A 13291-nucleotide genomic window follows, 5' to 3' on the forward strand; every position below is an offset into this window, starting at 1 on the left:
GGAAACCTTCGAAATATCGCCAGAAACTTTGTTCTCTAATGATGCGATATCACCGGAAACTTTGTTCTCTAATGATGCGATGTCACCAGAAACTTTGGCTACATCACCAGAAACTTTGGCTACATCACCAGAAACTTTGGCTACATCACCAGAAACTTTCGAAATCGACGAGAGGACAGCATCTTCAAATATATAAGTCTCTGGATCTAGTCCTTCTTCTAGCAAAGCGTTCTTTAGTCGTTGGACTAACTCAGCCTTTTTTCCGGTGGAAGCTAATTCTCTGTCTTCAAGATGTCTTCTTAAATTAGTCACTGTCAGCTCATAAATCGTAGCCATTTTCACAATTTATTTTATATTCACTTGTAATTTATTTTCGCAATTTATCTTAAGTATTCCACTGTTCTGACACCATTTGTTGTGGATTTATTAAAAGGTTCAATATTTATAACACTTACGGATTTAATTTATTTCTTTATTTATATTAACTTATCTGACAATAATTTATTATATTCGTACGTAACAAATTCGCGAGCGCGGGTCTTGAGAATTAACTGGCCCTCCATATAAAAATGTCGTATTTATATACGAAATCCTGATATACTAGAACAGCATCGAAAGATCGCATTGTCTTGCATCGAAAAATCGAGAAGCATCTAGTTTGGAGGATTCACCATAATTTGAACCTAGATCCTTCGCCAAATTTCTACAACAAAACAGAATTATTAGTCATCATATATTTAGGCCAGTATATATTTATCGTAACAATATTCAAAATAAAGGCCTTAAGCTATCTTTGTTAGAATCTATGGAAATCAACAAATTAAAAAACACAGATATAATTCTGAATGACCAACTCGAGACAAACAGTTCTCCCCTCCTAAACCTATTTCATTAGAGACTATAAAGTTTAAACGCATGCCAAAAATAGATCACTTGAGAAAGGCAATCAGCCGAAACAGCTGTAGTGATAAGGGTTTAAAATAAATTTTGTGGATGTTTTGAAAACAAAGTTTTCAGTGTTTTATTTTTACATATTTATAAGGCTGACCCTGCTTTTTTTGAGATAGATGATTTATATTCAACTGAGTCGGTTTGATTTGTAACCTCAAAAGTAGATTAAGAATGGTCTATATGCAGTATATATTAAAAATTTTACTCACATTCCTTTTCTCGTTTTTTTAAATCACTAAACTTTTAAAACTTAACTAATGAAAGGTTTAAATTTAGCGATAATTTACTTAAAACGACCGTAAATTGCAAACGTGTATTTACAAAGAGGTCCGTCGATCGTTTCTCAAAAAAAGCCATGTAACAACTTTCTGTTTGATTCCTCTGGCAGTCCTGTTTCTCTTGGAACGAATAGAAATAAATTCTAACGGAATTGCCGAACGATCATATTATAAGGTAAGTGTGATTATTTCTTGTCTTTTGACTGTATGGATAAGTTTAATAGTATATTGGTTATAAAGAGAGGTGTATTATATTTGTCATATTTTTTTTTCTTTCTTAAACGTAGGATCCCCGAGTATTTCTTGTCACTCGAAAAAAAAAAAAACAAGGAAGCGCTCTTTTTTATTTTTATTTCGTTCAATTTTTGTCTATCTTTTTTTCATTTTTTCTTTTGATGAAGTCAGTTCTACACCGATTTGGATTATTGTATATATTTTATTAACTATTATTCAAGGTTTCAGGACTTCGGAAGAACTGTTGTTTTTGGCCCTGGTACACTAAAGGCTTTTGTATTAAGGTAACATAGAATCCTCTCGCAGCAACAGTATTTTCTCTCTATATCATGCGATCCCTCGGCATCATGATGTTCGGAAGTGTAGGACAAATCAGAAGACAAATTTCAAAGGGTCAATTGTCTAAAATTTTTATTTGGAATGTTATGTAAAATTTCACTATTTTTTGAAGATGAAAAGGTGTGATTTTGAAGATTTTCTTTGATTCTCTAAGAAAGAATTCTCATTGTTCTATCCACATGTGAGGTTCTCTATTTGGGAGTTCGTTTTACAAGGACTCTCAACTGGAAGGCTGACGTTCAGGAAATCTTAGATAGGATGAGGCAGATGTTTAACCTCCTGAAAGTGCTATCCGGCAAACTGGGCGGGACATCTTCCAAAACTTTGTTGCATACATATAAAACTTTCGTCAGACCGATAGTCGAATACAAGGTATGCGTCCATGTCTCTTTCAAGACACACCAACTCAATGCCATCATGGCCACCGAACGTTGTATCTTAAGATACTGCATGAGGAAGGATTGGTCGTATCCATCAGCCCACATACACACATTAGCCAACATAACACCAATAAAGGACAGAATCCTAACCCTCAGCAGGAAGTATGTCTTAAGAACCATAGCTGGCTCGAACAACAGAGCCAAACGAACATTGAAGACACCTTGCAATCATAGAGGGCAAATACTCACCAGGCTTCCCTTTAGAAAAGTTCAATTTCCTTCAGCTAAACTTCTTCACAACACTGGACATGAACTTCCTGATGTATTTAGACATTTTAGAATCATATCCTATCCAATATCGCAGGTAAAGACTGCGCGCCAACATTGCTGATAAAGAGCCGTCCCTAAAACTTGGCTGGTAACCCATGAAGTACCTAAACTGGCATGCTAGGCAGTTCCCACTTCCTCTTTTGCGTTTCTACATCTTCTCAGATCGCCCACACAATATAGTAGTCCACTACTTCTCTACAACAATTTCACGTGATTGCCGTTTACCACACCCCCACTACCCAAAAAAAAAGTACCTTATTCCTTGAAGAAGCCCAGGCCTAAACAAGGTAAAAACGATCTTGTCATGACATGTGAGGTCATTTCCCATTTTATTTTGAATTTAAATTCTTTATGGCATGTTAGTTGTCATTTTTCGAAAGAGCATTTAAAAAGCAAACATTGGATCCTAATCAGTCTGTCTATCACGGCAACAACATCGAGATGGTTGGGTACTTGCACTCATACCATAAACAAAGTTTTTTAATGTGTTTTTTTGAGGTCTCTTAATGTGCTGTATTTAAGGTGTTTTTTCGAAAACTTTCGAAGCTTTTATAACTTTTGTAATTTTTTGCCAATGGAATCTCTCTTTAGTAGTGGTATTTTTAAATTTGTTAGTTTAGTTAGTTTACTTACTTATTAGTTACTTATATTTGCTATTCTATTGTAGCATAGCTCTGAGGATGGCTTTGTAAGCTGAAAGCACTCAGCTAGAAATTAAATATTTTACAAATGTCAAAAATACTTTTTTTTCAATAATTCATTTATCATAAGTGTATAAAAAAACATATTTTAAAACGTATTTTTCAATATTTCAATATATTATTACTTACTGGCACTATTCATTTATACTTTATTCACTGAACTCAGTTTCAGCTATCTAGTAAATTTAGCAATTAATTTTGTTCAAATTAAAAGTCAAAATTATTCACATGCACCTGTTTTTAATCAAAATTAGTAAATAATTGATAAATAGATATTAAGGTTCTGATTGCTCCACATACTAACAGTCTAGAGAACTTTAGTAAGAACAAAAATTGATTACTGATCGATTCCTTACGTCCCCATTATATTATCATCGCCAAATTACCTTCACCTTATTACCCACAAAGTCAATAGCTTCCAAACATAAACAAGCTTTTATTTAATAACACATTCACTAATATATAAATCGCTTTACCAATAGTATCAAACATAAACCTTACTATGAGCGAGTATGATGTTGCCTGAGATGTTTCAGCATCAAATTTCCAGATATTTTTCCAAATAAATATAAAACCCCCATCTTAAATAAATATTACTCCAAATATAAATATTGACTTTACCCAATTTGGCAAACATTAAGAGTCATGTAGAGAGTAAGTATAATCTAGATTTAATTCCCAGTCAGCATTACTAGCATTGTCACAAAGGCTTTACAGATGCATCAAAGTATGACAGAGGAGTGAGCACCGTATTCGTTACACCAAGCAATAATATTATACGTCTCCCACCATATTTCACGATTTTCCACGCTGAGTTCGATACAGTGCTCAAAGCTATCCATATAAATTCCACTTACATTCCTAATCCAGTTATACTAAGTGGCTCACCGTCTTTCTAACCCTTAAACAGATCTATTCCAAAGACCCTCTTAAAAAAACTTATAAGACTTAAACTCAGACAGACTAAAGAAAAATCTCGACCATTGCTGTTACAGGTAATCAAAAAGCTGACCAATGCTCGTGTGAAATTGCTATATATGCCGATATGCAAAAAGCTGAGTATCGAAATACCGCGAGTGGTATAAAAGCTTATATTTAGAATCGAGTTTAGTGCAAGTGGAAAAACAAATGGCAATCTGCTCAAACGTATTTACAGCAAATTAAATATAGCTTTACTGCTTGGTAACCCTCAACTCAGAGCAGAAGAGACTAGTTGGAACACAAATTGGACACAAAGACCTACTCACTTATTTTCATTCTCTAAAATTGACCCACCTATATGTAAGACATGAAAGATGCAAGTAAATGTTATCCATTTTTTTTTAAATATGCCCTGTTTTACTAATAACTATAACGAGTTTAGAATGCTTAACAGTATAAGTAATTTATTAGGCATTAATTTTTCAACGGATAATACCGTAAATTTTTTGAAATCTGTGGGGACATTTTATAGAATTTATTATTTTATAGAATTTTTTGTATTGTGTAGCCACCGTTAATAACCATTATGATTGATTCAGTCTTATTTTTAAAATAAAAATAAATTATTGAACATTCACTTTTATTATTATAATATAATTGTTCTTGAAGGATTTCATTTAAAAGAAGTCTGCAACAGTAAGTTTATTGCAGTAAGTTTATTGCAGCTATTAATAAGGTGTCGTAGTAACAGTACAAAAACTCAAACAACTGAACATAGCTATAAACATAACTATACCTGTACAATCTTCCTAGGTTGTAGTGGGCGTTGATGTGCTCCGTGGAATATCTAATTGCTAGCAGAAAATGATGCTCCGCTTCGTGTCTGTTATTAAGCAATGTACCAAGATTGTTGTGTGCACTCGCATAAGAGGGCCATAACCTAAAATATATTAACGTATTACTAGAAATTTTTAAACTTATATTACAATAGAACAAATAATAAAAAAATGTAGTCCTAAAGGTGATAAAATAGTTTAGTAAACAAAATCAGATCTAGTAAGTCCAAATTTAAGAGTAACCGTTTTAGATTTTAAATTAAATGTTTGAATTTGGATGGTTGCATAAATGCTTAAGATGCTTAGGTCGGGATTATTATAATGACCACACCATTATTCCAATGTCAATAAATTATAAGCCATCAATAATCTGTCTCACTACGTGGACATCTGTTTTCTTTTGCATTAACAAAAAATATTTCATACTATAATATACTTAGTATGGTCCGAGTGGGACGGGTGAACAACAACATAAATGAAACAAAAATATTAAAAATAGATATTTTAAGGAGCACTGAAGTAAGAATCATGATCTGATTAGGTTGTAATAATATAACACGTCGCATTTAATTTCAACAATCAATTTACACAATACCTACATTCCTAGATTAAATGTAAATATCTGTTCCCCTCAAAAACTTTCCTTTTATTGGTTAAATCGTTACAATAAAACAGATGGTCACCCGTCACCAGTTTACTATAACATTTTAAACTATGCTTTCTCAAACATTAAATAATAATTCTTGTACAGGCATGTAAGTAATATTTATTAGTTATTTATTTATTTAATTTCAATTGTACTAGATTCTTTTTTCATTAAAGTTTTATTTTGTTTATTAAATCAATTTTAAAGTCATATTTAATAACCACATACATATACTACTACTACTAAGGATTTCCACAGTTTTCACTGTCTTCCTTCACTCAACCGTTTTCTCCAATTTTCCCTGTCATTCCAGTCTCCATCTCGCAGGGTTCTTTTCTCCATAGCCTCGTCGATTTCATCTCTGAATGACCTTCGGGGTCTTCCTCTCTTTCTTCTTCCAATCGGGCTCCATTCTGTGATTTTGTTTATCCAGCGTCCTCTGTCCGCTCTTCTGACGTGGCCGTACCAGGATAGTCTCTTCTCCTCTATATAGTCGATTATGTCTGATTGCACTCCCATTCTCCGCTTAATCTCTGCGTTTTCATATACATATACATATATTATTGGCATAATTGCTGTTTATTCTGTACCAGACAGTACCCTAATACGGGTTTTTATATTTTTAGTATTTATTTAACCATGTACCGTTGACCTGAAGATGCATAGCAAATTATAGTATGCGAAACCGGTCGTTGGTGGTAGAATAAATTGATTGTGAGTAAGTATTATTCTTATTTATTTTTACCTATTTAAAATGGAAGTAAAACTAGCCGTTACCCTACGGGTAGCGATAAAAAAATTGGAGACCTTTGAGATGTGAATTTATCGAGTATTGCGGATAAGTTGGGTTGATCAAATAAGAAAATGATATAGTTTTACATCGAATAAAAAAGAGCACAGAAATAACAAAAATGATAAAAATTCGAAAGTTACAATATTTCGGTCACGTAATGAGACATCCAGAGAGGTATGTATAACCTTCTACACCTTATAATACAGGGTAAGATCGCTGGAAGGAGAGGTCCAGGCCGAAGAAGAACATCCTTTCTCCGAAATCTCCGAGAATGGTATCAAGAGATCACCGCTAATTCATTTAAAGCCGCCGTAAATAAAGTTATTATTGCCAATAGTGAAAGAAGAAGATTTGAAATGGATTCATACAGGGAAGATATTATAAAAATGGCAATAATTTAAACCACCTCAGATTCGCTGACGACATCGTGAATATAGCGAGCACATTCTAGGAACTGCAAATTATGATAACGGCAGCTCCTAACATATTGGCTTAGAAATAAATATGGCAAAAACAAAAACAATAACAAACACAGACGACTCCAGGATGTATACCTATTATAAATGGCAGTGAGATGATCAAAAAACTTAATGGTGATCTCACAAATATAAAAGAGCTATGTGCAATAACGCCAAATCAGATAGCCCACCAACTGCTTCTGAATGACAAAACAAACAATCATTGCGAAACTCCAAAGATTATAAGAACTTAAGACCAGGAAACAACTCTCTTGCGAAACCCATTTAGCATTGAAGAACTCAAAAATGGTATTGACTGTTTGAAAAATGGAAAATCACCTGCGGTGGACGAAATTCTAACAGAGCAGATAAAACAACTCGGGCAAAAAGCGAGACAATGGGTGCTCGATCTATTTAACATCTGTCGTAGATAACTGTTGTGTAATAGACGTTTCTACGTTGTGCTAAATGGAAAGAAGAGCAGATGGAGAACCCAAAAAAAAATGGCCTACCTCAAGAAAGCGTTCTGGCGCCGTCCTTATTTAACATCTATACCAACAACCAACCAATGCACCCTCAGACTGAGTGTTTTGTCTACGCTGATGACCTTGGTATAGCCGTAAAGGGGAAAACACTCACACAAGTAGAGTCGGCAATGGAAGAGGTTTTAACATTATGTCAACTTACTACAAACAAAACTCATTAAAGCCAAACCCTACTAAAACCCAAGTATGTGCATTTCATCTCAACAACCAACTGGCGCATGTAAAACTGAATGTTTCTTGGAAGGGACAATGCCTGAAACATATTGATAGGCCCAAATATCTTGAAGTAATACTAGACCGGTTACTAACGTATAAATTTCACTGTCAGAGCACAAGACAAAACGTTTCTACGAGAAACAACCTTCTCCGGAAACTTGTAGGGAGCAAGTGGGATGCAAACCCCAGGTCTTGAAGACAACAGCTGAGGCCTTATGTTTTTTAACAGGGGAATATGCTTGTCCCGTCTGGGGTAGATCTAGACACGCCCAGCAAGTCACCACGGCGTTAAATGAAACATGTAAAATAATTACTGGTTGTATGAAGCCTACCCCTCTACCCTACTGTACCGGGTAGCTGGATTCGTATCACCAGACAATCGTAGATGAGCCTCACAATATGTGGAGAAGTTTAGGCAAACTTTCGATAAAAGGCACCAATTATACGGGTTTGACGAACCGCCAGGAATAGGCCGACTTAAATCAAGGAAAAGCTTTATGAGAAATGTCAGCGTCGAACCACCCGAACTCTTGCCCCTACATCCAGAACGACCTAATGGAATGAACCTGGACTGGAGAACCTGGCGGACACTCAATCACATACGCACAGGTGTTGCCCCTGTAAAACAGAACTCCATTAAATGGGGCATCAAGACAGACAGCGACGCACTTTATTAATGTGAGGAAATAGAGTACGTGGAGCACCTGTATAGGTGTAGACGGATCCAGATACGAAAAAGTAAAAAGTAAGGCAGTGAGATAGAATAAGTCCAGCAATATTTCTATCTAAGCCACATTCTGAAACTTGATAAATAGAATCAAAATGTGGAAATCAGTAGAAGCGCAAGACTGGTCTTATCAGCATTTGAAAAACTTAGATCGCTACTTAAGAATCGCAATTTTATAGTATTTTCTTCTCTGTTTTATTAAAATATTTTCCACAATTCACTACTCGCTTCCTTTAATTCATTTGTGATGTAATGAATATTCCAAGTACTCTGCTTTTTTTCTACTAGCTTTTAAACCATTTTCCTTAATAACTTCTCCATCGTTCCAGTTTTTGTTCGAAATTCCTTTCATTATTTCCTACTATCACCGCATAATCAGCATATTAATCACTGGGGTAAGCTAACCTGTAGTTTTGCTGATATTAGATCATACACTAATAAGACCCTAACTCGATTAAGCACTGATCCCAGATAAAATATGTGTCTCTTCTACATCTGCTCTAACACTTATTGTTGCTTACTCATTAAATACCTCTTTTTTTCTCAATTTTTAATATTCACTATTTGATTTTTTGGGTTCTCTCCGATATTGCAGTTCTGTTTAGCTTTTTACTTCGATGTTTAGCACAAACAATTTATATTATTGGCTCACACTTTCACTAGTTATTACCACGTAGTTTTTACTTTAACGTATACCTTCTTTCTTGTCATAAAATAATCTATTTGAGGGTAATTTTGCCTACTTTTGTATGAGATAAGTTGACTTCCTGTCTTTTAAAATAATGTTTTGACAATCGCCGTATAAAATACTGTTACTGATTCCAGCATATCGCCTTTGTCATCATTTCTAGTTCCAAAGATTAGTTCTTTGTGTATTGCTTTATAGCCTCCCATTGACCTAATTAAATGCACACTAGAATTATCTTTTATTATCAATCTCTCCCCTGATGGAATAAATGTAGGTTAACTCCGGCAGTGATGGCTCGTCGGGTGAGATGACTCACGTCTAAAATATCATTGTTCCCATATTTGGCCTCAGTTGCATTACTAATGCAGCCAATAGCATACGCGCATTATTTTATGCGCGCGTATGGTATTAGCAAGATTGTTATTTTCGTGAATGTCTTAACGTTGAAAGGTAAGTTTTTTACAAATTCTTATCTACATCTTAATACTTTTTGCGGTAATCGTCAAAACTATTGCGTACTTATTTTTATTAGTATTTTATTGAATTCTCGATGGCATGTTGTGTGTATCGTTGATTTTATGTGTGCTTAGTTGTCATTTCTTTCAAACGTTCCCAACACACAGAAATTAAGTGGGACATACCAATCCGAAAATTGGGGTTAGTTGGCTCGCAAATATTGGAGAGAAATAGCCTGGCTCTTAAGTTACTTATATAAGGATATTTTTATTAGATAAATTTATTTTCAGCCATGCCAATAAAATATAAAATAAACAGAAAATTGCCAACGTGCATTTTTCGGCATTCTAGTCTTTCCCATTCTTTCAATGTGTCTTAAGTAACGGATTCTCTGTGCTTTGATATTATTGTCGTTATTTTTGGTTCATTATAGAGTTCTTCAAGTTCCTTATTATTTCTTCTTCTCCGTTGTCCATCTATTTTGCTCCATACTTTTTGTTTGCTTTTGCTATTCTAGCTTTTATCTCCCCTTTCCCATGTCCCTTTTCATCTACTTTTACACCCAGGTAAGTAAATTCTGAAACTTTTTTACACGCGCATGAATTTTTTTCTTCTACCTCCAATGTGAAATTGTCTTCTTTTTCTTTATCTGTTTCTCCCATTATCATATATTTTGTCTTTTCCTCATTTATGAGAAGACCAAAAATTTTTTGCTTCTTTTATTATATTGCTCATTAATTTTTTTAGCTCTTTCTTACTTGTTGTTAATAGTGTTAGATCATCTGGGAATGCTATACATTGATGGCCAATTTTAAAAATCGTTAAGAAGAAACTCTGACTTAAGTATAAGAAAATCGAAAGGCGTATCATTAGCAAAAAGTCAAGCCATAAAAAAGGATGTAAGCGACTACTTTAATCTGTAAGAGAAAGGTATCCAAAAAAATGAGTTGATGGAGAAGCCTGGGAGTTTATTTAACATGGACGAAATAGGACTCCAACTAAATAATAAATCTGCATTTGTTCTAGACCAAAAGGGATCTAGAAATGTAGCATCACTAAGTTTTTGGGAGAAGGAAAAACAATTACGTGTATCACCTGTTGCAATGCTGAGGGTAATTTTTCCCTGATCTGCGTATATAAAGGCAAAAATTAAAAATAAACTAAAATAAACAAAGATATACTTGATTGGTTAACACATCACTTTGTTTCTAGAAAGCCCTCAGGAAAAGTCCTACTGGCTTTGGTTGGTGATGCATGTCATTGAAACTTTAATTTCCAAATGTTATAGTATACAGACGAAAATAAGATCATTCTACTATATCTGTGTTTACTGAGCCATACCGTTTTTGTAACTATTAGATCGTTCATGTTTTAAGTCGCTGAAGTTACATAGTAAAATGCTTGCAACTCATTTGTTAAAATGAATTCTACAGAGAAGATTAACCGCTTGCAGTTTGTCAAATTAGTAAATGAGGCTTGGACAAAAGCTGCCTTAGTACAAAATGCCGTATCTGGTTGTCTCGCGTGTGATATTTATCCATTCGACCGGAATGCAATACCAGAGTACGCCAATCTTGAGATTTCAATAACATAAATTACTGAAGTAGATAATCTTCCACGTCCAAATCTACCATCTACAAGTTCTTTGACGCCGTCTCACAGGTCACCATTAAAAACTACCATCCTACCTGTTAATAAGCCGACCTCTAAACCACATCGAAATAAGAAGACCCGGATACAGTGCGTGCATTGCAGTTCTTGGTTTCATAAAAACTGCTCAATATACTTTAATTTATGTGATATATGTGGAAAAGTATCGGCAATTGGTATTTGGCACAATTTTTGCCAAATCAAGCTTATGATTGTATTTGATTATAGAAAGCTTCTCTTTCAATCTCACAAAGAACAGATTTAATAGCAAGCACACAACGTGCTTAACACTTCTTTATCAAGTACAATTTTTATTGACATCATTCTGCCACTTGCTCTTACAATTGCAAGTATGTTATTTTTCATACTGCATTAAATTTAAGACAATAAACTAAAAAAAATAAAAAAAGAAAAAGCGAGTAGCATCAATTATAATAATTATAATGCATTCATAGTATTGCACATGAGAGAAATTCATATGAAAGAACATTTACAGATGTTCCTACTTTTAAATATTACACAATTATCCTCACATATTACAGAATGGTCACTGTGATTTATTAACAGAAAATTGATCTAATATGCGTATATATCTATCAGTTACCTCGCCTCGTATATTGATGAACTAAAGCTGATATCTGTATATTCATGACTGTGACTCTTTTTCCATTTATATGCAATTTTATTTTTTTTACTAATTTTGAATATTCGTGTATATTTTTATAATAAACTGAATGATAGCGCACTCGTTCTAGTAAAAAACCGAACTCTATAGAAAATTGCAATCACGGAAATTTGTTTAATGGCTTTTTCAGCGACCTCCATACTGCATGCATACGAGAAATAAAAAAAATCCAATAAAAGTAAATAATGGAGAGGACCGCCGTAAACTTGCGATATTCGTATCTTGATTCGACGACGACGGCATCCATTCGAACGAGGATCCCCAAGTCTGGCATAGCAGATGCAGTAGACAACTCAATATGAGATAGTTCCCGAAAAACATCACAAATAAAAATAAAAATGTACGATAGGTTATTCTCGTAAAAGTTTTACAGTACGTTTCTCCGCCGAATATCATCTGCCTCAGCCATCCCTAATAAATCTATTATATTTTTCGTTCGTAGCCCTGAAAGAGCCAAGTGAAGTATCCTTAACCTGAAGACATATCCAAATTATTTTCATTAACATTTTGGAATAAAGGGAAAGTTTTATTCACACATAAAAAATATCTCTTTTGGTTTTATAGTTTGTAGAAAAATATTTAAAACATAAAATTATATTTTTCTCTTTGTATTTCTCAAAGAAGGAATAATAAAAACGGCAATAAAACAATCGGGATGAAAAATCATGAAAACAAAACATAAAATAAAATAAAAAAAATAAAAAACTTTACATATATTACAAAAGATACTTTACATGTTTAAGAACAAAGGAAGAAATTTAAAGAATAAATTTAAGAAAACATTTGTGGAAAATATACTGGGAAAATGCATAATTGAAAAAACTATCAGGAAATATTTACCCAGTAGCGCCCACTGTAACATAAGTACAGCTGCGATTTTGATATACTAGTGCCATCTATAAAAAAATAGTTGCAATTCTTAGTAATTAAAGGAAACTTAATACCACTAAGACGATAGCCTTTACAGAATTCGTTGACTGATTTAGCTGGTTTATTGGTTTTGATTTATTGTTTATGAAGTCAACACGGACGTTTTTATTTTCTCTATATCGGCTTTGTAAACTTACAGTAATTTCTCTCATTTCCTTCTTTTAGCATCAAATGGTTTTCGTTAGTTTACAATAAGTTTACTAAAGGGCGTCAGTAATTAATTTTTCACAATTTTAAATATAACATAAGTTATTTGATGTTAAAATTAGGTGTAAAATTGGCGTATGGGATTATTTTTGATATATTAAAATTTTCGTTACATAGATGGCATCTGTAGATGATTTCTACGGATTTTCTATGAAAATAAAATACAAAGGTCGTTATTAACCTTGTCGGTCAGCTTTGTTGGTCAGGCCATGGAGTTGGGGTGTCTCCATTGTAAAATATGACGCACACCTAATGCTCCATGCTATGGCATGCTGGACGAGCCATACAGTCTGTAGTCAACAACCCGAGGTATAAGCGGG

General features: G+C 33.9%; 1 protein-coding gene across 4 annotated transcripts in view; it reads right to left on the minus strand.

The window, feature by feature from the left end:
- LOC140449314 (protein O-mannosyl-transferase TMTC1-like) overlaps nucleotides 1–13291 on the minus strand; it is a 1384234-nt gene that overhangs the window by 50171 nt on the left and 1320772 nt on the right. For all 4 annotated transcript variants that reach the window (XM_072542477.1, XM_072542470.1, XM_072542463.1 and 1 more), the window contains one exon: nucleotides 4931–5074. In XM_072542477.1, the coding sequence (XP_072398578.1) occupies nucleotides 4931–5074 (144 nt within the window). The remainder of the gene's footprint in view (nucleotides 1–4930; nucleotides 5075–13291) is intronic.

This window comes from Diabrotica undecimpunctata, chromosome 1 (assembly GCF_040954645.1).
Source record: "Diabrotica undecimpunctata isolate CICGRU chromosome 1, icDiaUnde3, whole genome shotgun sequence".
NCBI classification, from domain to species: domain Eukaryota; kingdom Metazoa; phylum Arthropoda; class Insecta; order Coleoptera; family Chrysomelidae; genus Diabrotica; species Diabrotica undecimpunctata.